The sequence below is a fragment of the Opisthorchis viverrini genome, assembly GCF_000715545.1.
Source record: "Opisthorchis viverrini unplaced genomic scaffold opera_v5_64, whole genome shotgun sequence".
In the NCBI taxonomy this organism is placed as follows: Eukaryota; Metazoa; Platyhelminthes; class Trematoda; order Opisthorchiida; family Opisthorchiidae; genus Opisthorchis; species Opisthorchis viverrini.
Genome location: NW_008751720.1, coordinates 759,590 through 775,766, shown reverse-complemented (window position 1 = coordinate 775,766; position 16,177 = coordinate 759,590). Strand labels below are relative to the sequence as shown.

Genomic DNA, 16,177 nt, shown 5'->3' with positions numbered 1-16,177 from the left:
CAAACCGGTTGTGAAGTCAACGATTGTGCTCGAACCCACCGGGGCAAAGTTCGACGTAACACGCAAATGCATGCCAGTCCAGCATGTTGTTCCACCTATGGATTACAGATGCTGCCCCGGGAGAGCTTAATATTCGGCCGTTTCCAATTTATTGGGGATCACATCACGCACACGTGGAAGTGAACTGTACAGTGTTCCCGTCAACTGACTCACATGTATTTTTCCCCAGCTACTCTGCGGTCGTAAAACTTGTTTTAGAGTTTCGTTTCAAGGTTTTTGAGAAACGAAAGGCGGAAAATCAATTCGAAAACGTTTTGGACCAATTAAGTAGCCATCGTGTCACAGGTTTGGTAAACAATCTATAGATTTATTGATGACCAACGTTTCGCTTTTGACCCAAAAACTTCGTCAGGCAAAGTGAGTAAGTTACCACGTTTATCGGGTTTCAAGGTAGTCGGGGAACCAATCCGTGAGATTCATTATGACTAGCCGACTTGATGAGTGCTAGGTGTCGGAGTGATTGTGGCAAGCTAGCAGTTATTATCCCGTCCACCTTTATTCTTTTCTTCACAATAAGGCTTTCGGTTAAATCATGGCTGTACGGCAGCGAAGCATCGGTGTTGAACACTAATGTCATGCTGTCGATGATGATGATGATGTCGGTCTGAAGTTCTTGTTTGTAGGTTAGTACGGATGACTAACGCCTACGAATTGGTTGGCGGGGGTTAACTTCATGTTGAATCCGGATTTTGCTACCTTGCTTTACCAGTCTAGGACAGCTTAATAGAATATTCCTCTGGAAAGTCGCTCACAGATTTTGTTGGTCTTTGTGTATTGAGGGGTTAGGTGGTTAAGTGAATCTTACTATGTTTGAAATTTGTATTCTTGGACCCAGACAGTTTGACTGCATACCACCTCGTGTCATCTCGGATGATCTGAAACCGCCGTCCGCCCAGTTGCCAGTTTTACGCCCTTTATTCTATCCACGCTGGGATACAAGGCGATTTCCACCGCCTCGGCCACCAGTCGCTGTGGTGTGAATCCTAGTCCCCATCTCAAAATGTTACATTTTCCAAAATCTATCCTGTGCCCAGTGTCCAGCACATGCCCTTTCATTGCCGAGTCTTTAACTATCCTCAGATATCTAAGTTCCTCGGTGGTCTGTTAATGCATCAGTTAGACCACCGATTCTGGTGTGCGATTTCCTGGCTGTCTGACTTATTTAAACCTTCGTGCGGCCGTTACATTTTATTTTGTATACACAGTTCCTAGTCCTATCAACCGGAAGGCGATTCTTCAGCTGCACCAATACTGAGCTTAAAGTCCTCCGCTTCTGGAATACTACCCTAATGTTGGCCGTATTCAACATCCTTCTAATTAATTCAGATGTCCCTGTTTTGTTTGGGACGACTGCTGTTGCGACCCACTCCTTGTTGAGTCTTGGTGTTGGGAGAAACACCCGTCTTAGTTGTCACTCAACTAAACCTACTGGGTATCCGCTGTCTTGAAATCGCTTTTTCACACCAGGTTGTGCTGCTGTTCGGTCGACATTCTCTGTGCATAGTGTTCTTACCCTATTAAACATCGTCCAATTTGGTTTCAGTTAGAACATAAGGTTGACGGGGACTGCGCCCACTTGATGAGTTCCAAGATGGGCGAAACGATCGTTAGCTGTCGAAGAGTTCTCAGCAACCTTGTGAGTAGTTTCCTTTTAAAAAATATACTTTAAAAACCGTCGAAATGTAACACCTTTTCGGTTCCTACCTGTTATGCCGCCCGAAAGAAACACGAGGGCTGGGATAGTGCCAGGTTGCCCAAGCCCAGACAGGGGAAGTCGAGAGGCAGGGGCCGGGTTCGAACCACGGACCTTCTGGTCAGTAAATTGGCGCACTAACCACAGAGCCATGTCGAATATCGTACCAACTGAAACATGAGGCAACCTCTGTGCAGCACATTCAGTTGAAGAATATCACAAACGAGAGATTCATCTGGGTTACCCGTGAAAACTAAATTGATTTGTCAACAAACAGGAACTTCAGACCGACACCCAGCAATGATCAAGTCTGCTAGTCATAAGAAATCTGCCTTAAAGCAACAAATGTGGCTACTGACGTGGCCTGACGAAGCTTTCGTGTCAAAAGCGAAACGTTAACCGGCAATAAATCCATCGATTGTTTACCGGACCTGCAACAAAGTGAAAAGCCCTAAATACTTGTTGGGTTCTCACGTGACCACATTCCGTTGCTCCGCAGAGTGAAATCTGTTTAAAGCACTCGAACAGACTGTTTGAAGAATACTGTAGATAAACACTGGTCTAGATGTCCGGGAAAATAGTTTCGGTGAATCATCCTTTGTATTGGATCTATGTTCTGCGGCGAACCAGCTTATTCGTGTGAATACCACTAACAAAGATTGGTAGTCAGCAGCGCAACCTGAGCGACACAGGGTTACATGACATTGGGATGTCCTAACACTTGTAACCATAATTATAACTTTTCTTCCTGTTCAGTCATTCAGAAAATGGGAATCCACCAGGCGGGCGATGGATTAGCCCGACCCTGAATAGCTGGCCGGTTGGCCTCGACAAGCAGTGGCTGTTTCAATAGGCATCTACCTAGTCAACATCCCCCATAGACACCGTAACTCAGTGCATATTGTTTTTCGCTCTTGCACAGACTAACAATGAGCTTTTCTACCATTGGTGGTGTTTGTGGCACACTCGGAGACAGCATGGTCACATAACGGATGTTCATATTAACCAGTCTATTGTGGAAGACAGACCAGATCAAATGCACCCTCTTAGGTCATAGACTGTATGGTTTCGCGCGGAAAATCGTATGCGCACCAAATAACCGTAGACTACTGCACGCATTTTCCAAGCATCAACAAACGCCCATTTCCCGATCAAAATACGAGTCCATCTGATAAACATCGTCCAGTCATTCGACCGGCCTACCTCGGAATCATCAACAGCACACATTTTTCGATGCACTATCTTGAACTTCGTTCGAATTCTTTCTCTGGCAATGAATTCGTAAGCAGTGCACGGAGCGTGTGGTGGATGCACTGGCTGCTTAGATCCGTTCGCGTACAGATGACTCACAAATTTGGCGTGCTTACCTAACGAATTTAGCGGGACTGTGAAACAAAGAACCACATTCTGCTGGTCTGCACACCAGTTTGATGACAGTCCTACTTTTGAGATGGTGTGTGCCATTGTCCCCACAGCGCGCTTTGGACACGAGCGCACCATACACACACAGAGAGAAAGATGGTGTGCCTCATCAGGTGGTAAGACCGAATGACGATTTGAGCTGCAGTCTCCAAGTTGGTGGACGCGGTGGTTCGAACGGTGCCGCATTGCACTGTGAATAGCAATCACCGGTTAGGTTCGATACCAGAAATATGTAAGCTCCAATACCTTAGTTTTCCTAGTCAACTGAACACTATCGCTTTGAATTAAACGAACAGCATATTAGGATAAGGCATCCATGGCACATAGCTGGCTCCGAATCACTTCAGATGGCCGGCTTAGCCGAAACTGATATAAGGCTTCATAAAGGAAACTACTCACAAGGTTGCTGAAAACTCTTCGACAGCCCACGACTAGTTTCGCCCTTCTTGGGGCTCATCAGGTAGGCGCAGTCCCCGAGTTTCCGTCAACCTTATGTTCTACTTGTACCCAAGCTGATATAAGGCTTCCTCATGAATGTTCTAGAAAAGCCTGAAAGATTGGCATAAGCGTCAGGATTTTCTATCCTGCAACCAGTCCCTGTTAGTCATGTTCCAGCCAAAATGCTACCAGAGGTGGACCGAATTCCCAACTTACTTCCCATTGTTCAGTTCTGTTCTGATGAACAAACAAACTGTTTTCGAAGTGGAAATTCGTACCTATGGAGAACGTGATGGTTTCGTTAAAACAGAGAAATGCGGGAGTCCGGTTGACTCAAGCAGTCTCAATTCACACACGATCGATGGTGGTTGAATTCGCAGTCTGTCATTAGGTTGAAGCTGCACACAGCCAGCGTCGAACGGTGAGTGGGGTATCGCACGTTAGGACACTCAAAGTCTGGAAAAATCACTTGAGGTAGGTGTCCAAGCAGAAGGAATAGGTCTTATATCAGACACTTGCACGAGCGAAGCCCTTTGCACATCTTATGAGCAAAATCTCTTTTTTCGTTTCGTTCGTTTCATATTTTCTGTAGTGCATATCTGAAGACATGCAACGAAATACCCCGGGTATACTGTGTTTGCCCTCTTCATCCTCTGTTGCGAAATCCACAGAGATGATGAGTAGCGAGAGAATACTTGGGATTCCGTTGAAATAGTGTTAGATGTCATCGGTAGTGAGATTAGATCAAAGACCAGAAACTGTGTACAATAAAGTTCTGAGAAGCTCCACGAATGTGAACACCACTTAAGGAGCCTAAATGGACAACAAAGCCACGAAGCAGGTAGCGGCTAATGGGAAATGTGTTTCTCGGTTGGTTAATGTCTAAACACCTGAGAGTGAGCATGTCAGGAAAACGAAAAAATTGGTTCGTTTTTCAGGGAAGAATTCATTTCGACGAAGGGGAACGTCATTTTTATTAGCTTTCAGTCCTGTCTGGCCATTACTGACCTAGGTGTTTTGACCAAGGAAATGTGTTATTCGAGTCCACTGGCATGATCAGCCAGGTAGCAGTCCAAATTTGCTGTCTACAGGGCGAGCTGCATGGTAGCTGTACGACTAGAAATGGCCAACGGCAATTCAGCGATTTTCTTTCTCTTTGTAGATCAATGTATGATGCTCTGAACGGGGGTAAAAATACCATTTATCGATCCATTAAAAGGATACAGTTTGCGACATGCATTAGCGAGACACGCAAACAAGCCTCGCATCTTCTCCCGTGTGTGGTCAGAACAATTGTATGCTTGCTGTTGTGTGAGATAACTTGTCAGTTTGAATTACCAAGATTTTATTTTGTTGCTTTTCAGTACCCTGCGTTGTGACGTTGCTTTCTAGTTGGCCTTGTGCAGATACACTACCAATGTCTGTTTTCGGTGTTCCTGCTGGCACAGTGGATCAGAACCCATCGCATGACATTACAGGTTCACTGGAGCAAAAACATTTCAGTTAGGAAGAGGGGGATTATCCGAAATTCGAACGAGGATATACCACGGTCCAACAAATCGCTAGCTGTGCTGCTTAGAACACCGAGAACTGCATCGTAGGTCGGTTGACTGGAGTCTCAAAACCGGAAACACTCATGAGTATGTGCGAGAGATGAATCCCGCTTGAGAAAAATCTGGTTATGGGTTGAAATCTGATCAAATATGTGAAGCGAAATTTGAATTCACTTTGACATTCAAGACAGGTCTAAAAAGGATCCCTCATTTGACATTCCGCCGTACCCTGTGAACAAATTAATGGACTGTGGAGTTACTTTGGAAGTGGAATAGAAAGTGAAGATCTCTTAATTTTCAGACAAAACTGATAGGGAAATCGTTCAGCTGTAACATCCCTTGGGTGCCTAGCTGTCATGCCACCTGAAGGAAGCACGAGGGCCACTGGCTTGCTCAAAACCGAGTCTGACGCATTTGTTCAATAGTGATGACAATAATCAAAAAGTGATCCAGATGGTAGCACCATCCGCCAGCTGATAAATAATATACTGTAGTTTCGTGGCGCGGTTAGTTAACCGGGGAAGTAGCGAACTTCTGAGTAATCATTAACCGACGATAACCGCTGCGGAGTCCGTACCATGAAGGTATGTGATGCTGCTTTCGCTGGATTCTTTGCCTTTGACTCTTCCATCCAAAAGAAAACCAACGATGAGGTTGTGCACAGAAGTTGAGCGAAGAAATTCGGTTCAAGTTGATCGCGTTCATAAGCTATAGACGGTGTTCTCAACACATCACAGGTTGAGATCTAAGCCACGAGCTTCCGAGTGGAGAGTTGAAAGTCCTTGTAGATATCTGGCTTGTTTCGATCTACGCTTGGACAGCCCGGTAGTATCTCATAGCATACACTTCATTCCGGATGCACAACAGCTGTGTCCCGGAAGGGTGTCACAGCTAAACATGGTTTTAGAATACACTTCTTCATCAAGGATAGTAATTAGTGAATAGCCATGCATCGAATGTGATCGTCTAACTAGCTATCATTGGCAATGTCAAACCACCCGACTATCCATCACGACAACACAAGGACATTGCGTCATTGGACAACTCATGTACGACTTGACACGTGTGCCATCCAGGAAGATGGAATTCACCAACGCAACCGATTAGGATTCCCATTGTTTATTAAGTTGTGATCTCACTACCATGGTAAGGCTGCCGTACCGCAGAAAGCCGTAGAAAAGTGGGTTGCGAGGTAATTGGCTGTTTGACAAAGAGATAGTGTCTGGCCTAATTAGTACAAGGAAGAGGGGCAATGAATCCGTCAAACAGTCAAATCAGTCTTATAAAGCTAATCGAACATCCGGCAGAATCACAGAAACACCTTCTGCACCCGTTCGGACGTGATATTTAAGGTACAGTGCTGATAACCTGCCGGTCTGCAACTGTCCTGGGTTCGAATCCGGTCAAGAATGTACACAATGAGCTCCAGTAGAAAGAAAATCCACTTTAATCTGGACTAACCGGAATAGTCGTGTTGGAGTACGAGGGGGACTGTTCAGACGAGAGTGGCGTGAGTATCGATATCTATAGTACTCATACACAACAATAATTGTGTTGCGCAAGAAGGGGAGGACATTCGAATGTATTCGCTGCTCGATACCGTTACAAGACAGCTGTTGTTGCGATCACCTCAGATGTATTGTATGTTCGTTTTTCTAGAGAATATAAAAATGAAAAATAAATCGTTCAGCTGTAATACCCTTTCGGTGCCTAGCTGCCATGCAACCCCAAGGAGGCACGAGGGCTGAGATACTGCCAGGTTGCCCAAGCCTAGACAGGGTAGTAGTATCGTTCATCTATAAAACTCTTTTGTTACATAGCTGCCACGTCACCCGAAGAGAGCTCGAGAACTGAGATAGTTCCTGGTTGCCCAAGCCTAGGAGGAAGTAGTCGAGATGTTGAGGTTGAGTTGTAACCGCAGACCTTCCGGTCAATAAGTTCACATTCAATGAGCTATCTTGAGCTCCTTCGGAGAACAGCGTCCAGTCGGCAAACCAAGAACATGATTCTTTAAAAACAATTGTGACCGATCCCAGAAAATGGGATCTTCTAGGATCGAATAGAAAAATAGGGTGAAGAGCCGTCACCAAACCTAAAGGAGCAGGTTGGTTGAGGCACCGCTGGATAGCTCAAGTCTAGAGAAGACAGACGGATCTACTGCTCAGTAGTTCATGAGCTGAGCACCAAACTACTCCAAACTCTTGGCAAGGGTGTCTGGTCTTTTTATTCGGAACTCTTCGAACAGGTATCAGAGGGAAATGTTACAAATCACTTCGGTTCACAGCGTTATTACATGTATTAATTATTATTAGTGCTATTAGTGTTATCTGTATATTCGCACTGGTCAAAAGTTGGCACATCCCATCAAAATCGACCATCAATCCATACAGTGTTTCCGGTAGTCGGTAACCGGTAAACTTCGCATTTCTAGGGGGTGAAACTAAGAGACAGAAAGGATATCGTGACTTAAGAGAGACATGTGTCGAGGCGGTATCATAAAACATGTCACGCGTGTAAAAGCGACAACGACAGATACAAGGTCCTCGTACAACACGCAAGCAGAATTGTAACACGTTCGTACAAAGTAGCAATGATTTTCTGACCCCAACGAGCCCGACTAAACGACCCAACGAGCAACCGATACATCAGTGGGATTGCGCTGGTCAACGTCGGACGGAGAAACAACATTTGTGAAGACAACTAATGAAGTAGGGATACACGAAGGAAATTGCCAACTTCACTTGTGGTACGATGGTGTAGTGCAGACGCAAGTAACGACACATGGCTGACGAGAACGGGCAGGATTGCATTAATCCTTCCAGATCAAATCTGTCATGGATTTTTCGCATTTGGACAGGGTGCCGTCAAAAATGCTGGCGAACAAGAAGGATGCAAGGGACACCACAAGAATGTCTATGACTGAGATTGCTCAAGTGGTTAGAGCGCGAATTTACTGAGTGGAAGGTCCGTGGTTCGAATCCGACCTCTGCCTCTCGACTTCTCCTGTCTAGGCTTGGGCAACCTGGCAGTATCCCAGCCCTCGTGCTTCCTTCGGCTGGCATGGCAGCTAGGCACCAGAAGGGTGTTAGAGCTGAACTATTTTTTCTATGACTGATGAGTTCACTGTTCCCGAATGGGACGTATTATCTGTTCCTGGTTTCAGACAGACAAAGTGCTCTCACTTTTAGCTCAAACATACTCCTTGCGTGTAAATGGTCAAAACCGATCATATAAATGGATATTATATATATATATATATATAGGTATATAAATGGATATTTTGAACTGCACTTTGGGAACGCCAAAATCCAACTGCTGAGATGGTCGATACCCTAGTTCTAGTTTTGGAAAATCAGGGATACAACTTGGTGAAAGGACAACTGGCTTGGATAGGATTGTCGGAACGGATATGAGATAAGCCATGTTACTCAGCACCTTAAACGACTGATTCGCCGCATGCGAACCGCTGCCAGTCTGTAGCTCCTGTGGTGATCGTTTTCAAAAACCTACGCAAGCATTCTGGTGTGCAACTGAGCGGAATGGCCGATAAGACGGTGTGGGATGGAGGTCCTGTCTGGCGATGTGCCACCGCCGAACCTAAACAACCCTTATCCAACGTGCCACGCCAAATTGTGTCCGGAGGGCAGCCGACCCTAACAACCGAACATTGCATCATTTGGATGGATGTGTCACGTGTAGGACATGGACCAAACGAAGGCATGCCCTGATTGGTCAGAATACCAGCCAGTCCGGACCGAAGATCTCTGACTCGACGCTTCTCGCCCCCTCACGGAGATTCTAGCATGACCTTGTGGAACACTCTGTGACTATGGTATAAATTTTTCTTTATCTCCATTAAGGGCTGTGTAGAGCTACCGTGCCTTTTGATATACCATAGTGGGCAGAGCAGGAAACCAAGGTACCGATACAGAGTTGCGCCACCGTACAGCAAGACACAACAAATTGCCTCTCTTGCTAAGTTACCATATTTGACTTGTGGGGGTATTATCAAAAAGCCAACTTCGAAGCAATCCTAAGCACACTGAATATCCGTCTCAAGAAGGTATGGAAGCAAGATTCAGGTGTTATATTTCATTTTTCGATAAGCCGTTTGTGAATACTTGCTCGAGTCCCACTTAGTAGAGCTAGGCAATCTGTAGTTACGTGAGCGATAAGACTCGCAGAGCGTTTTAAAACTGAATTTGTTTGCTTGGACAAAATATGGGAGGGAGCATTACACCATCTCTCCATTTACGGAGCAAATCAGGCTTCTTCAACGGTGGAAGTGGAAGGAAGTGATGAACAGCGATAGGGATGTTCATCATCGTGTGCACTTGGAAACAATCGGTATGCTTGATTTTCTCTGTCTATCAAAACGTCAATTCGAGTTGTCACTTGCACACCACCCAAATAGCCATCAACTATTGGACTGCAATGCAAGACACGTTCACCTTCGTCCTATCTGGCGATCGAAGTTTTTGGATGTGCGTAAACATACGTTTGCTACTAATGAATTTGTTATAATATCGCGATACACCCGCTGCACAGTCAACGTCTGTAGGGTAGATTTACCTACAAAGTTCGTCTGGTTAGGGTGGATTTTTTTAAGCAAATTGTACCCCATTAGAATACAAACCAGCCAACAATGACTGATAACTTTTTAGTGCACTGTCAACACATCAAAACTGATGACGGCACAAAACGCCATAAAAACGAATAAATGGAGGCTATCTCGAATTGTTGAAAAAATCATTGAGTCATTGGAGACATGCCAGAAGACCGACTGCCTCCAGAGCTCTTTTTCCCAGCCTTGTACTGAGTGGAATCGATTAGGAGGACAGTGTATGACGTGGCAACCAAGTACGAAAACACGAACCAGTAAACTTAGTCGGGTGGGCAATTGCCACCTCCCTGGATGGGGGGCCCCGGGACTCAAATCACCAGTGTTTAATGACAGTGGCGGAAATGGCCCAATCACGCACTCAGTGGCGCTCGTGCACCAAAGCTAGCGCCTTCAATGCGTAGCTACCCAATTTCCGAATAAACTGAACATACCTTCGCCTCCAAGGCTTGGTTGTATGTTCCGATCTCCTGTTTTCCGGTGATCGAAACTGTGGCAGCTGGAACCCAGGTGCCTATGACACACGGTTCATAGCTGATAAATTGAATTGATCTATACGATCCTTTCTAAGTGTCTGAAAATGGAGATCTTCAGTTTTTTCTGAGTGGCCGTCCGCCCGGTATCTATAGTTTGGTTCCAATCCGCGAAACTCTCCTAAACTCATTATTATTATTATCATTATTATTATTAGTTACTTTTTAATGTACAGGTTTCATGGAGTCTACCCTCTGGCTTTACCGTACATGTAATACCATTAAAATGAAAAGGGCAATTAGTCGTTCATTCAGATCTATGAGGCAATATGCCTGAAATTTTGGGAACCGCTGATCGACAAAAAGGGAGAAGATAGACCACGTACCATTTGGGTAGACCACATGTTCAAAGTAGTCCGAAACGCCAATCGGATGTTTTCGCACCTTGTTCATACACTGATAGTCCGTATAACCATCTGCACCAGAAACCTCACAAAATGACCAAAGAAATGGGCTCGGGAAACTATGGTCTGCCCAGGTGGGCAAATCCTTTTCAGACCATCGTCGTGTGCCGCAATCTAGTCGCATCGGGAGATCCGGTGCTTTGATCGTTGGAAGATACTGAGGTTTCTCCGCGTCACGTTTAACCATTGCTTAGAGGTAGAAAGGAAAACAAAGTATGGTTGGTGTCATCGTAACAAGGCTTTTAAAAAAATATCCATCTTTCGAAGAGCTACAATTACTACCTAATCATGTGACAATTGTGTGGGGACGTCATTGTATTCACTAAGAAGTGACAGATGGATGGATAGATTGACACAGGCAAAAAACCAACAACATAATCACAGGGGACCTCCCAATTCTTATAGAAAATATGTCTCCTCCTGTTAGAGACCATCCCAGACAAGGAACATTGTAATCCCCGGGATTATCATTTTAGAAGGGATGAATGTACACCATGAAGCACACCTGGTCTGCCTGTTCGCTTTCATCGTATTGATACTGTCATTTAACTCGAGCCCCTTTCACTTGCTCGTTCACGGTCTCCTGAATTATTCGCAGAACGGACTGCAAGTAGCCCGATGGATACTGTGAACAGTCCCTAACCAATCCACATTTTGCATTATGCCTAGTACGCTGGATTGAAAGTTTTCTTTGTCAAAAAATGACGAAACTATACGCGCCAATTTGCAAAGCTAGTAGAGCAGCAGCTATTCATTAAGTCACACTCGAACTCAATTTACCTGAAACAACCTGCCTGAAGTGGATCAGCCATTCACTTGCTCGTTCACGGTCTCCTGAATTCTTGACTTTTTTTACTATTCAGGACCAAGGATGTGATGCGCCATGGCAGAAGTTGCGATAACAGCACAGGAAATAAATCTTTCAGCGCTCACTTGAACAACGAACATACGGTGGAAATGGTGGTAGTTAATGTGAATTTCGATCGGCCACAACATGCATCTCCATCACGAAGAGACTGAACCTGATCGTGGCACGACGGTTCGTGCACCACCATCATTTATCGATCTATACTGTAGGGTGTACTTGCGACACTCACAAAGCCTCTTATACCAGGTTGGTCAACGGGTAAAGAACTGGATAAAATAGCCACCTGATCCTTTACGTAGGGATTCTGGACACCCACAGCGATCTCACGTCAACGACAGATGCCTAGAGGCTAAGATTTTAGGCAAAGGCTTTGGATGCGATCCCAGCCTAAGTACACGCGTTTTTCTCAATGATGACTGTTGATTCCTGCGCTTATTCTTCCTACTTGTTAGACTACTCATAAGCAGTGTGCCTTATATCTGTTCATATTAACGCCTTTACAACGCCTTTTGCTCCCTTGCCACTTCCGCTCAAGATCTGCTTAAAAAAGCGTTCAGCTGTAGCATCCTTTCGGTGCCTGGCTGCCATGCCACCCGAAGGAAGCACGAGGGCTGGGATACTGCCAGGTTGCCCAAGCCTAGACAGGGGAAGTCGAGTGGCGGAGGTCGGATTCGAACCACGAACCTTCCGGTCAGTAAATTCGCGCTCTAACCACTGGGACCATCTCGCTTACTGTCTGGTCGAGATTTTGTCTCATATCCCTCTTGTTTTGCAGTTATGTATCAACTCTATCCATTTACGAGTTTCTGCTTCGACGGAAAAGCAAGTCATCCGGGGTCGAACTCGGAGTGCGCTATCCGGTTGCGCCAACTCGACTTCGTCGGAAAACTTATTTTTGTATTACCTTTGTATTGTACCTTGACTTGTAGCGGTTGTTCGAATTTCGTCTTAGACGGACCTACGAGCACATTCCGATTCGATACGTGGTGATTCATCATGTCGATAGCCAATGAATGCAGGTTTATTCATGTGCAAAATTCACCCGATGCCCGTTTTCCACACAGTTTCCGTTACTCGCCGAACGAACTGACTATTTTCTGCGGCGTTATATCTGCATACAGTCTACTTACACTATCCGACTGCCGGTATCCAAACCTCATCCGCCTAATTGCTCCTTTATTCTGCTTTTACTCATTGTGCCATTGTTGATCGTACGTTCTGCTTAATTCGTGATGTATATTAGCATATTTGCCCATATAAAAAAAACAGAAAATGCAGCATCTACTGCTCTTATCCTCTCTGGTCCTACCTCCTACTGAAAACAAACTGCATATAGTCTGATAACTCCAAATCATCCTGTAAAGTCCTTAGCCGCTCGTATCTTACACTGATGATGATGCTGACAGCATAGACTAGCGCGCCAACCAGCTGAGCCAGTTAAGCAAACAACCCATTGTAATCGATGGCCAGTCCCGGCAAGTAGTGCGTGTGAAACGAATGCACGCCAACAGTCAACACATCCACTGACGCACGGGTCCACTCTGCCAAACAAATACCCATACATGTTGTCACCTCAGTTAGTGCTGAAGCGTTTGCAACTAGCCTGATTAGTTATAGGAATGAGTGTTTTTATTATTTCTGTCAATTTTCTGTTTCAATCGATCCAATTCTGACTGGAAACAAAAAATGAGCAAATCAGTAGGATTGTTATCGTTTCATCGTAACCACTCACAGCTGCAAAGAAGTTCCTTTATGAGTTACCCTCAAGTTATCTAACACTGGCAAGTGGTCAGTCCAGTCCCGGCGCCGCGCGAACTTATGTGAACGAAACAATTATGTCACTTAAAACCATAAATCCATCTGTTGTGCTTAGTCGGTGTGCCTGGTTGTGTAAAGTATCCTTCCCCAATTATTAGTTACCGCAAAAACACTGAAATGGGCTAATAACCCCATGGTAAAGACGGGCATTCAAAATTTATTCAGCAAACACGTCACCACTTACCTATTTGATAGTAGTACACATCCTGAACCTCGACCATATTCGACTTGAGTTCACCCCAGGTGTTACGAAATTTGCAGAAATAGAACGCATCCAAAAGCACTCGGCCGACTAGAAGTTCTGCATGGAACGTGTAGCCTAGATTTGTGGAGAGAATAGACGGTTTAACGGAAAACGTGACGTACCGTGAAAGTTCTGCATGGAACGTGTAGCCTAGATTTGTGGAGAGAATAGACGGTTTAACAAAAAACGTGACGTACCGTGAGAGCGATTTCCGATGGCATTGAAAGCGATTTCACCCCATTGCGGAGTTTGCGTCTTCGGGTCCACACAAAGACTATTGGCCGTAACAGAAGTCTGTTGGATGGTAACAAAATGACATGCTTGATGGCACGAGAAAACCAGTAAGCGACAAACAAACAACGCTAAATCAACACTTCTGAAACTATAAGAAAGAAATATTAGGCTCAGAATACTAGTATTGACTAGCCCGACGAGTATTTATGATCAGCCGGACAATGAACTGACAACGTACGGTGCATAAGACTGAACCAAACCTGGCCCTATTAGGCTGACGCAGTGTGATTCACACGCCTCCATTTGGTGAAGGTGAGTACCAGAGTGCCGACAAACCCGAAACAGATGAACTGATCTTTTCTTCAATGCTTAACGCTTAACCGCAGATAAATGACCGCAACGTCATCAGAACTAGAACTGGTGTGCCACACAGAATTCGAAGTCCACATCAAAGACATACTAGTCATATTCCACCGTTTGTTCTGCCGCGAAGAGGTGTAATCGGGTGCAGGAATGAGCGGTCTAAAGGTTTTCACGAGCTTCGCGGTCGGTACACAACAAGCTGATACGGGGGGCAAATTATCACCTGATTACCACGTGAACGAATAATTTTACATGGTCAACTGGTTGGTCTACTCAAACAACAGTTATCCCATCGCCTGAGTCATCAAAGGGCCTAAATAGCCTGAAAACTACGATGCGTAACCATCTAATTCATCCATTAATCCGAAAGCTCGATTCACAAACGAAAGGCTACCAAACCAGGTGATCACGTTAGGATCACACTTATTAAAAGTTTTATGAATCGGCTGAAGCGATTAATTTGCGGAATCAAAGCTACCAATAAGAGAGCATCAGCCGAGTCTCATTTAGGTAGGCAAACCTCAATGGTTACAGATTGTCCAGGAGTACCTTGACGATCGATAGGGACAATGCGAACGGTTACATGGGACGTCCGTCAACCGAAACATTTTGGCCATCCCCAATAATCGTTTTCAGAAAGCAGTTGGTTTGAGATCAGTTATCATGTATCAGCTCATCCGTGTTATTGAACGCAATCAAGTGTCAACGAGCTGCAAAATGATTTCTTTTTCCATCAGTTCGGCACAGGTATGTGAGTCTAATCAGCAGTGTTGAGGAGATCAACGAATTGTCGGGGATTCAAACGTCCACCTCGTGTTCCTACCTTCAAAAACTTAAAATAACAGGCAATTCTATCAACATAGTGGTTTCCAGGCATCATCAACTACTAAGTGAATTCTAACGACAGTAACGTGGCCTGACTGACTTACTGTTGTGGATGTGGAATTCGACATATTCACTGAAAAATACTGTCCTTAAATATCGAGAACCAAGCAAGAAGAAGGGAAGAAAAATGCCTTTTCACTTAGTTTCAAGGTAGCACAGGTGGTATGGATGGTAGCTGGTTTGTACGTTAACATTCACCGAAACACGCTGCACCTAGCTACAGAACGATACACAAATGGATGATTTCAGCTAGTTTGGTGAAAAACGTTTGCAACTAGAATGTCTGGCTCAGCCAAAACACCAACGATCGGAAATATACAATGATCTCATTCGCGTAAAAAAATGAAACGGGTGCCTCACCTTTCGACACAAAAACGCCGAAGTCAATTCCGAATCCGGACTCAATGGGGCCACGTGGCAATGTATCTTCAACTCGGGATTATTGTTCAAAAAGTCCACAATCCGAATACGAACTTGCTGTGTTGTCGACGCATCCACTTCTATAGGGTGTACCGACCCGGGCGATTCGTAATAGAACCGATCGGATACCACCCCGGGCGTGGGAATGAACTGAACAAAGTGTTCCCCAGTTCTTGCGAGGACAGAGGCGGTTTCTAGCAGTGTAGAATTGGATTATTTTCGGATTAAAGGTTTACCGAGATAGATGTAGCAAATCAACAAGAGTCCCACATGCCACCTGTTAGCCGAAATCATGGATGGTCAGTAATATATCTTTGTCTGAAAAAAAGCGGGAGAAAATCAATTTGTCGGGATCGGAGCAAGGCGGTAAACCAGAAAACACTACAGTTGGATGATTGAAGCGGTAAAATATACCGAAACTGCTTGTTGGTTGGAGTACGAGTTCCAGACCGAGAGGCCCGTTCAAAAAAGAGTGGATTGTTCCTACCTTCGGACTGCATGAGAGCTAAGTATCAAATGGACGACTTCTTCTACAGAAGACTACGCAGATGAACAGAAACAAGCAGGCTGTTCAGATAACACTTCTAGACAGCTTAATACACTCTCCTTTACCGGCTAAAA

General features: G+C 44.9%; 1 protein-coding gene across 1 annotated transcript in view; it reads right to left on the bottom strand.

The window, feature by feature from the left end:
• The window catches only part of T265_04089 (hypothetical protein), a gene marked incomplete at both ends in the record, with an annotated part of 56,798 nt that extends 40,923 nt beyond the window's left edge, over window positions 1–15,875 (bottom strand). Inside the window, 4 exons of the mRNA XM_009168735.1 lie at window positions 10,647–10,913; window positions 13,595–13,804; window positions 13,852–13,948; window positions 15,497–15,875. Of these exons, the coding sequence (XP_009166999.1) occupies window positions 10,647–10,913; window positions 13,595–13,631 (304 nt within the window). The remainder of the gene's footprint in view (window positions 1–10,646; window positions 10,914–13,594; window positions 13,805–13,851; window positions 13,949–15,496) is intronic.
• Window positions 15,876–16,177: the final 302 nt, after the last annotated feature.